This window comes from Phalaenopsis equestris, unplaced genomic scaffold (genome assembly GCF_001263595.1).
Source record: "Phalaenopsis equestris unplaced genomic scaffold, ASM126359v1 Scaffold000511, whole genome shotgun sequence".
Classification (NCBI taxonomy): Eukaryota; Viridiplantae; Streptophyta; class Magnoliopsida; order Asparagales; family Orchidaceae; genus Phalaenopsis; species Phalaenopsis equestris.
The window spans coordinates 2116285-2127519 of record NW_018164951.1 but is presented as its reverse complement, the minus strand read 5'-3'; the positions used below and the strand labels follow the sequence as shown (position 1 = coordinate 2127519).

At 31.2% G+C, this 11235-nt stretch overlaps 1 protein-coding gene across 2 annotated transcripts in view; it reads right to left on the bottom strand.

The window, feature by feature from the left end:
• Window positions 1–3276: 3276 nt before the first annotated feature.
• Window positions 3277–11235, bottom strand: part of LOC110028380 (transcription factor bHLH140) — a 20102-nt gene continuing 12143 nt past the window's right edge. Inside the window, exons 4-7 of one of the 2 annotated variants that reach the window (XM_020730212.1) lie at window positions 5149–5606; window positions 4609–4826; window positions 4126–4299; window positions 3277–3710 (exon numbers count right to left, since the gene is read on the bottom strand). In XM_020730212.1, the coding sequence (XP_020585871.1) occupies window positions 3372–3710; window positions 4126–4299; window positions 4609–4826; window positions 5149–5606 (1189 nt within the window). In that variant the 3' untranslated portion in view covers window positions 3277–3371. The remainder of the gene's footprint in view (window positions 3711–4125; window positions 4300–4608; window positions 4827–5148; window positions 5607–11235) is intronic. The other variant, XM_020730213.1, reaches the window with a different exon arrangement.

The following is an 11235-nucleotide window of genomic DNA, read 5'->3' as shown; positions in this document are numbered from 1 at the left end:
TTTATTGATAAATTTAAGAATTGAAAATATTTACTTTAAAAAATATACAAAATTGTTATATATAACGAACAAAATAAATATTATTAAAATATTTAATAAGAAGCCGAAAGATGTTGAGTGGCTGCAAGCTGGTTGGATAGGAAAAAATATTATATCAGGACTCCACATGTAGAGTTACATGCAAAGTCCAATAAAATCACGCCACACGTGAATGCGAGAAAAAAAAAATTGGTCAGGTAACACAGGGGAATATTCCCCCGTGTATTCAGGTGTGATTGTATGTTATTAATGTGTTATTTTGTTATGAGAATATTCTTGATGTTATAATAACACAATAACATATTAATAATACTTGAATAACACACAATAACACTTGAATAACACGGGAGAAATATTTTTCTGTGTTACCGGACCGATTTTTTTTCTCACATTCAAGTGTGACGTGATTTTATTGAACCCGCACGTAATTCTACGGGCGGAGTCCTGATGTAATATTTTTTCGATTGGATAGATGTCATCGTAACATCTGATAGGCAGCAATTGATGTCAAATTAATTGATTAAGAGTCCCTGATGCCATCTTAGGAAGATTTACATACTTTCCACTCAATTTCTGCATATTACATATCTAACAACTAAATTTCAATTTTATGTACATACCGCCATATCTCTGCATGTAATATATATTTCATTTTTAAAAGTTAAAATGATGATATTTTTTATGTCTGAAAGATTTGAGTGATATAAATATAAAAAATAAAAACTAGATGTTAAGATATGTAAATTCCAAAAAATTGAGTGGTATGTATGTAAAATGTCCGTTTAATTTAAATATATTTTTGGATAGGAATTTAACTAAAATATTTTTTATGCCAAAAATACTACTTGGCTATTCGGCTCACCTAAATAAAATGTTTTTTACTTATTTATTTATTTATTAATGCTGATGGCCTTCTAAATAGATAATGCAGTTGAGGATTGGATGAGATTGGATATGTATTCTCTCCCCATCACCAACATGAAAGACTTTTAATAAAGAAATTTAAAACATGTCAAATCAATTTGGGGCAAAATTGTAATATTTTAAATGAATTTTATTCTATGATGCAAGTTGGGCATCTCAATTTCAATTTCTTTTTTCACAAGGGAAATATTTGATTTTTATATATTTCACAATTTTTTCATAAATGAATTAATTTGTCAATTATTTCTTTTTTATAAAGAAATATGTTCCTATTTTGGATTAAAAAAACCTTTTTTTTTTAATCTTGGAATACTTATTTAAAGTCTATCTCGAACCACATATAGCCTAACATTGTTAGAATGATTTTTTAGCGCAATTTGAATCACGTTTGAATATTGTTTGATTTTGTTCAAATAAGGTTGGACCCTTGCTCGAGCAAGTTTCGAAGTTTGCTCGAACGGAGTCCCATTATTTAGATATTAAAATCATACTAAGCTACCAATTTTCTCTTTTTAACTAGAAGTAAAATAAACAACGCGTATATATGCAACATACTTATAAATCCATCTCATTAGCACTATGCACAAACACAAGCTAAATAATAGCATGTAAGAAATAGATTGGGAGTTAATTTATAACAATAATTTATCTTATAAATAAAAAAAATATTTAATTTGAAATAATGATCCACACTATGTCATTGATCAATATTGACAAGAAATAGTTGTCCATGAGCACCTTGTGGTTCTTTCATCATAACATTTTTGGAGATAGCTCTCTTAAGGAACTCAATACATCTTCTCCCTAGTTCTAGAGTGCTGCCTTCATAAACCCAATTTCATAGTAAAATTGCATATCCAATTATAGAGCAATGGATTGCAAAATTTTTATGTAGATAAATGATCTCATGTAAAGCATATCTATTTTTACCTATTATAAAGCTTTAGGATCTTTAGCCAAATAAAGTTTCTTAATAAAAATTGCATTTTGTTTATAATAGTTGAAAAAAATGCCATCTACAAAAATTATAAATTAAGGAATTGTTTGAGAACACTTTTATTTTTATTTTATTTTATTGATGTTTTAATTTGAAATATAAAATATATTTGACATTTTATGAAAATACATTTATTTTTAAAAATAAAAATAAATATTAAAAATATATAAAAATACACTAAACAAACATGATTTTAAAAATAAAAGAAAAAAAAATAAAAATATAAAAGTAAAATTGATCATAAATAAGCTTGCATTATGGCTCTTAATACACTACAACAATGCTTTTCTTAGCTTTAAAATTTATGTTTTATCTCCATCCAATTGGTTATCAAGTAGCCACTCCTACTCAACTTATTCAATGCATTATCATGTGTATGTTATCCAAAACCCAGCCTAGAGATAAGTTGGGCCACATTAAAACTAAAATATAATATCTTCAAATAATGTTCAAATCTTATTGGAATAATAATTGAACCATTATCAAAGTATCATTAAATAATACTTGATTCACCTTCAAATATTATCGAACCATCTTTAAATCTTCTTCCAACTATCTTTCAATCATGATTGGATTATGATCATATCAAATTTGAATATTATTCAAAATCTTTTTAAAAGATTAGGGATTATGTTTGAGATTGTTTAAAGATGATCTGCTCATATCTGGAGATTGTTCAGAGATGATTCGATCATCATTCGATCATGATTTAAAGATTATTTGATTATGATTTGAACATAATTCAAACACATCTGGAGATTAACTTTTAGGGGCACTTACAAACATGTTACCCAATTCCTATGTATTTACATATCTAACCCCTAAACTTTACCCTTTTTTTTTTACTTTATAGCACTCAAATCTTTCACATCACATCAAAAATACCATTATTTAACTTTTAAAAATGGAAATATGACTTTTTATAGATGTAAGGTGGCATATAGAAATGTTAAAATTAAAATATAGATGTTAGACATGCAAATACATTGGATTTATGTGGTGTATATGTATGTAAATTGTCCTGACTTCTGATAACCACATAAATGTGATAACTAAAAGAAAAATACCTAATGCCAACATTTTCAAATGAGAAAAAAAAAAAAATTGCAATCAACATAATATTTTATAAGCATTCTGTTAATTATACATATAAATGCTTAAAGAAAGCAGTTGTAAGCCCAAAACTCGAAAATAAATCCATAAAAAAGGGTATGTATTTGCATATCTAACACCTAAACTCTTCCTTTTACATATATATATCCCACATCAAAAATACCAAAGACACTTTTTCATGCATAGGTAAGACGGCATATATGTAAAACTTGAAAGTTTTGGTTTTAGATATGTAAATACATAGGCATTAAGTGGTATGTATGTAAGTCTTCCTAAGAAAATACTTATTTCAACAGGATTATATGTCACTTGCAGGTTCAGGAGATCCTGATGCTGCAAAAACCAGTCGGCCATTTTGAAGATGAGAAGCAAAAGGAGTTTTGCAAGCGGCGATGTGAGATCGAAGCCTTGGAATATTTGGATGAGCACTCTTACAGCGATGACAACGCAGTTCTGAGGACAGTATTTTTTCATCTTTTAGGGTTGCCAATCCATTAATATTGATCTCTTCATGCACATCAATGGAATCTCGGAAGAAAGGAGTATTGAATGAATTCCAATGTTTCTTCTTTTTGAGATGAGTCGAGTCGAAATCCTGGCTGATAACATGAAGGTGCAATTGCCGCATCGAAGGAACCTAAAAGAGAAGTCATAAGGTTCATGGACTGCAAAAAAAATTCATTAAAATAATAAAATCGGTAGTAAATGATCAAAATGAGCACTAGAATTTCTAGGTGTTTTATTTTTATTTTTAAAGTTTAGGGTTTTAATTTAGTTCTCAAATCATCAAATCTAATAAATTGAATCTTATTGTCAAGTTTATGATTTACTCATGAGAGAGTATTTGAATTTTCAGTATCACTCTCACTAGTTTGAGTTGATATTAAAGATTGAGATTGCTAAGAAGTCCAAAATACCCTAGAGGTCAAGAAATGAATTGAACACCAAGAAAAATTTTAGATTAAGATTAACAAACCTAAAATATTTAGAGACCACTTCAAATATTTACTCTAAACTAGGTCACTTTGTTCTCATGAAAAGCATACACATACCGAATGATAACCGAGTCGAAATACTAGAGAAGGATCATCACTACTGAATTTCTCAGCCCATTTGAGACCAGCGGCATGCATTTTTTGCAACATTGGAAGATGTTCTCTACGAATATCAGCAAGGCAGTCAAGACCAGGAAGCCTCGATGTCACCAGAATGTGCTTCGTTGCCTGCTTTGTGGAACATGGGGGTAGAGTTGTAAGAGTAAATAAGGTACAGTTCACTAGAAAAATTTGAGGCATTTCCATAGCACAAAATGCTTATGTATTTACATATCTCACACATAAAATTTCATATTTACACACATAACACTAGCACGATCACTATTTTGTTTAAAGTGAAATACACATTTTCATGCATATTTTTAAAACACCAAAGTGCTATGTATGTCAATATGAAAGTTTAGGCATTAGATATGTAAATACAAAAGAAATGTGTGCCACATACGTAAATTTCCTAAAACTTTTATAGCATATACCAACCTTGGGATAAAGATCATTTATTACAACGAAATCATCCGATATCTCGATAACATCACGACTATGCTTCTCAGGATGCATTGCAATCTGGTGAAGAGCATGAGCCCATGAACCCCAAGATATCTTCGCAGAGCGATCAGTTCCCTCACTGTTCTGCTTCTCTTTCTCCAGAACAACAAAGCCTTGAGATAAGCTTCCAAAGTCGCCACCATTAGCTTTTGCTGAAATAGAAATTTAGTTTAGAGTTGTAGAGTTACTTTGTTACTTTGTTTTCCATTCTGGAGAAAGCAAGTCTTATATTTTATTTTTAATTTTTTTATTTAAGTTTTGATGTATGGCTATTTGATTAAAGTGTGGTTGTTTTTAATAAAACTCAAGATCTGTAAGTTATTTTGAGTGTTTTAAAAAATAAGTTAATTTGTTTTTAACATAAAAAATAAAAATATAGAAAAAACACGCTAGACAAACATATTTTTTAAAACAAAAGGAAAAAAAAAAACATAAAATTAATACCAAATAAGCCCTAAGATGGAACATACATACATTTTTTGTTGCTATCATAATCGTGGCTAACTTCTCGCTTGCTCATTGGCTCACTAAGGGAAGGCTGACGTTCAACCACTGACCCAAAAAAATTCCCAAATGAACTGGAAGGTTCGCACTTAGAATCTCCGCAATATTCTTTTTGATAATTTTGGCGAAGTGCAATAGATGCAAATTTATTGAAAAGTGAGGTGTATGCCTCATAAAGAACCTTACAGCCCTTTTCATAGTCATCCTTAAGGCAGTTTGGTCTTTGAGGATTCATGTTTGGTCCCAAAACATGTATGACATGAGTCACACCTTCCCTTTGGTAGAGGGGAGAAGTTCTAGGAAGAGGAACAATAACGGAGCCTCCAGGACTAATGGTGTCAGCCTGTTCCTTGGTGGCAATTTCTAAGGCTTCACCTCCAGCGTTAAAAATGGCTGCATTAACCCCTCCGCCCCCAGGTTTCAGCCGCCTGCAAATACCAGTTGCCCATCTTGTGTCACTTCCATTTCTGAATCAAAATTCTTGTAAAAAAGGCTAACTGAAACAAAAGATAATTCAAATGAAAATATGAAAAATTATGCATTCATACAAGAGAAAACAAAATGCTTCAAAAGTCAAAAGAATGTCAAAATGAATGACAGACAAATGTTTGATGTATAAAATTTACTATTAGAATCACTAATAAAAGATAATCAAGCACCAATAACATTAGGTTCTATTTTCATAAAAAGATGCAAGGTGTGGAATAAAGAGTAGATTTAAGCTGTCCTGGATAACAAAATAAACATTAGGCTTCCATGATTGAAAAACTTTGAATATTCGCACAAGTTGGAATGATCAAATTCAGCTAATATAGAAGTTAAACGGTTCGCTCGAGGCGAATGCAATATTTTGTAAAGGCGGTTGTAAAGTTGTGGTAGGGAAACAATTATTTGAAGAGAACCAAAAATATTTATTTTTTTTAAGTTGCCCGATAACAATTTTCTTACATCCACCAAATTTCAGCAGATTTGGTAGCAAAAAATATTTTCCCAGCACAAAAAAATTGTATTAAACAGCAAAAAAAAAATAAAAAAAATTTTTTTTTTTGAAACATAACTGTGGTGGCAGTCTAAAATGCAACGCAGGCTTAAAATTGTTTCAAACAGAACGTAAATGTTAAGTGCTAACTAAAAACCCTCCAAAATATTATTTTAGCTTACTGGATGAGAAAAGCAATATGAGACCAGCAGCATTTGTACTTTGTTCTTCCATCTGTCCTTTCTATCTTCCCCTCCACGACAAGCTTTTTTAATTCAGCTCTAGAAAGTGAGAGCAAGGCTCTGGATGGATTAAAAAATAAGAGCAGCGATATTTTTTATTATAAAGCAGCAAAAATAATCCCAAATTCTCATTCATTTTTAAATTACATTTTTTTGACATAACAGCCATACAAAAACTTACAAAAAAACACCCCTCCTTTTTTTTATAATTTTCATTTTTATCTTTTACTGGTAATTTTTTCCTCAGTAACCAAAAACTATGCTGAGTTATAAATATTGAGACATCCGGATTCAGTAATCAAAAAACGAGGTTACTGCAAAAGGTAAAACTCTTCAGACAAACTGCAGTTCAACAGCAAAACGTAAAGAGGAAGGAAAATACATAGAACTATACACTTTTCTTTAGGAAAAATAAAGATGGATTATTTCAAATTTATCTCTTGATGATGAAGCATGAAATAGATTATGATGAAGAATTTCAAAAACATATTATTTTAGTCAATTGTTGTTTTATTACCACTTTCTAAACTTTAAATTGCTGTAAATATGGTAAGAGACAATTTAGACATTATAGAATTAGCATTTTAACACTTCGGCCCATCTATTCATGATTAACACTTTGGCGCTTCAGTTCTATAGTTTTGTTATCACCAGCGATATCTCGTAGACCCTATATGAATTCTATCAAGGTACACATTACTATCTCCGTATTATTTTCCAGCAAAATTTAGTTAGAGAGGGAGAGAGGGGGGTGTTGAATGCTTAGACTAGTTCATCCTTTTAATATTATACTTACCGCACTATCAAAAACTTAATCATGCATTTTGTTTGAACAAAGAAAAGGAAGTATTGAAATTCATTAAAAAAGTGAGACAAAACTGCTGCAAACGAAAAGAATCAGTAGGGTACTGCTTTTACCGCATCTATAAACAAGAGCTCTAGAGGTATCAGGATACAAAAAAATTAAGGGAATAATAGGGTTAATAATTTTTCCTTAAAATAAAGAGGAGGCAAATAGTTGGGTAAGTACTTCATAAATAATATTTAAAACAGTGCTGTGTTTTATGAATTAAAAGGGGAATTAAGCTTATGATGCCAAAAAATAATTGGGGCATTTATATAAATAGCACACAATTCTTATGTATTTACATATCTCACCCCAAAGCTTTCATGTTTACACATATAGCACTCAAATCTTTAATATCGCATAAAAAATAGCATTATTATAACTTTTTAAAAGCGAACTACACAGTTTCATGCATAGGCTTAAAGCACCAAAGAGCTATGTAGGAACTGTAGTCAAACACAACCACGATTGTTTACTGTGGGCTCCGAAAATTCAACAACTGCTCCTCAAGACACTCTGCATTTATTTTTTTATGTTGTTTTGAGAGAGAGTTTTGGCGGCTCAAATTTTCAGAGGACAGATTGAATTGTAGATAAGACGTTGTCCAAATATTTCGCCATCATTAGCGAGGACTTTTTAATATGGAGTTTGAGGTTTCTCATATATGTCAGCCCATATTGTTAATTGCCCTTCCCAATAACGAGAGAGCACTTTCGATTAAGACTAGTCATTAACGATTGAAAATTGAACATATAATAACAACAAACTTATGATTTAAAATGTAGAATTCACCAGTTGAAGCTCAAAGCGGATGGTGAGGGAATGAAGACGAAACTCGATCAAGATCACATGGTTCCATCATCTCGGGCCATCACAGTTCCTGATCTACTTAGTCAGAGGAGGTAGTCGACCCAACCTGACAGAAGGATTCTTGTCAGCAGCCATTAATTGCGTCGTCCAAAAGATCTTTTTAGATCTGAGATGAAAATTTGTCTAAGGGTACAAATTTAAGTCGAACTTGGCTAGCAGAAAGTTTTGTGTCAATTAATTGTATTTTTATGATTCACAACTCAAGGGTAAAAAGTGGTTGGGGAACATACGAGATGCAGTCGTGATCATAATATAATTATGTCATTTTGCGACAACCACCCTGTCAGAGGGCTCTGGTCGTAAATGCTACTTTGTGGTGTGATTTGGAGGCAGAACCACGCAGACAGAAGACTTGAGCCACATCTTTACTGGCATAGAATTACTTTGATTTTTCAATATATTTATACATTTAATGACTTTCGCTCTCTGTAAGCTGAAGTCAATTAGAAGTTTGTCACCCTCGACAAATTGATGTGGATGGTGGATGAGATTAGGTTTAGTCTTTTAAGTGATTTAATTTTAGCTTGAATATTAGTTGGTTATTTTGAAAAACTTGATTTTACGGATCAACACGACCATCATCGGAGGATTTAAACATTTTAAAGTATTTATATTTGAAAGGGGGTTTAATTTTGTCAATTTAGACTTTTAAGATGGAGTCTTATTGACTCCAGTACTTAAAAAGAGGAGGATTAGAATAGATGATTTAGACTTGCAATTTTGTATTCTATGATTTGGATGTTTATTGTGAAATTACTAGACTCGTTAACTCTGGTCCTTGCAATGAGAAGGATCAGACAAGTTAAGTTGAACTTGCAACCCTATCTTGCAGACAAGGCGACCCCATTAGCCCGCGTGACATTCTCGAACCTAATATTTGAACATTCAATATGTTTAATTGGAGCACATGCGGGCTTTTAAATTTCACATATTTGAAAATCTTTTTATAAGCTTTAACAACTTGCATGAATTTTAAGTCAAGAACTTAATATGAACTTTACAAACGATCACAAGTAGAACTTTTCTAAGTCTTAAGGATGGTCTCACAATTCACAGTATTGCATTTGACTTGTGGGAATAACCATGAGATTTTTACAAAATTTGAAGTCATTTGGAGCTTAAAATATTTCAAAAATGATTTTAGGCTTTTAAAAAAAAAACCATCTTCTGTTCGCTAGCAGATATGTTGCGAATCCAATGGAGGGTTTTTTTTTAAAATCAAACTTAGTTGATTGATTCGGAGAATTTTAATTTCAGTTTAAGCATAGCCTTATGAATTTTGGAACTTCAACTTTAAATTGAGTTAAGCCACCCAAATGTATTAGTTTATCGTTGAAAGCACCAATACTTAATATTTGGGCTAATTCAAATGATTCAAACTTAAGAGTATATATTTGAGAATTCCAAATTTTGTATTTATTGCTAGCCTAGCTCTTAATTTTGAAGCCTCAACTTTAAGTTAATATAACCATTGAGATTTAAAATTTAAAAGTTCTGATGTACAAGCTTAAAGAACTGGGAAAAATATCAAATGACCCGCATGGAATCTAAAAGAACAATCTGTGACGCTAAAAATTCTGCTTTTAATGAGCTTTATAATATATTAGATACTAAGGAAAGTGAAAAATATATGTATAAACTAGCCAAACAAAGAAAAAAAAAGTAAATATTTAACTCAAGTAAAGTGTATAAAAGATGAATAACAAAAAGTGTTTTTTTTAAAAAAAAAGACATTCAACATAGGTGGTTGAGTTATTTTGATAAATTTTTTAATGAAGTTTCTGAAAATTCGACCGACCATAGTGATCTTAATATCGTGAATAATAATAAAATGTTTCATTTTTATCGTCGCATTAGTAAAAAAGAAGTTGATGAAGCTTTAAAGGAAACCAATAGTGGAAAGTCTGTAGGACCAGATGATATCCCAATTGAAGTGTGGAAATATTTAGAAGATTTGAGAGTTTTTTGGCTTACTAAACTCTTTAATATTATTTCAAAAACTAAAAAAACGCCTAAGGAGTGGAGGAAGAGTATTTTGGTCCCCATTTCTAAGAATAAAAGGGATGTACAAGAGTGTGCAAATTATAGAGGAATTAAGTTGATGTGTCATATTTTAAAGTTATGGGAGAGGATAATTGAACATAGGTTAAGACGTATTATAAAGATTTCTCATAATCAATTTGGATTTATGTCGGGCATATCTACTATGGAAGCTATACATTTATTGAGAGGTTTGATGGAGAAGTTTAAAGATAATAAGGAGAATCTATATTTGATTTTTATTGATTTAGAAAAAGCTTACGATAAGGTTCCAAGAGGTATCCTTCGGAGAGTTCTTGAGAACAAAGGTGTCGATATGATTTATATTCAAGCATTAAAGATATGTATACTAGAGTTGTTACTTGTGTTTGAATTGAAGGAATATTGGCCAAATATTTTCCTATTTCTGTTGGATTACATCAGGGATCGGCTTTAAGCCCATATCTTTTTGTTTTAGTTATGGATGGTCTTATTGGACATGTACAGGAGGATGTACACTGTTGTATGCTTTTTGCTGATGATATCCTTCTCATGGATAAGGAGAGAGAAAAAGCCCAGGAAAAACTTGAATTATGGATATCTACATTGTAGTCTAAAGCCATTCATTTAAGTAGAACTAAAAGTGAATACATAGACTATAATTTTAGTAGTAGTAGCTCTAGTGACAGAAGTGTGACTTTGAGAGATCAAATTATTAAAAGATGTGAATGATTTAGATATCTTGGGTCAGTTGTTCAAAGCAATGGTGATATAGATAGGGATGTTAATAGTAGAATTCAAGTTGGTTGGTTGAAGTGGAGGAATGTTTCGGGCCTTTTGTGTGATAGAAAAGTACTGCTTAGACTGAAAGCAAAATTTTATAAGACGGTGGTGAGACCTGCAATGTTGTATGGCGTTGAATGTTGGCCATTAAAAGAGAAGCAAAATAATAAGTTAAGTGTTCCCGAGATGAGAATGATTAGGTGGATGAGTGGCTTTACACTTAGAGACAAAATGTGAAATGAATATATCTGTGATAGGGTTGGCGTAGCTCCTGTGACAGACAAAATTAGAGAAAGTCGCCTTAGATGGTTTGGTCA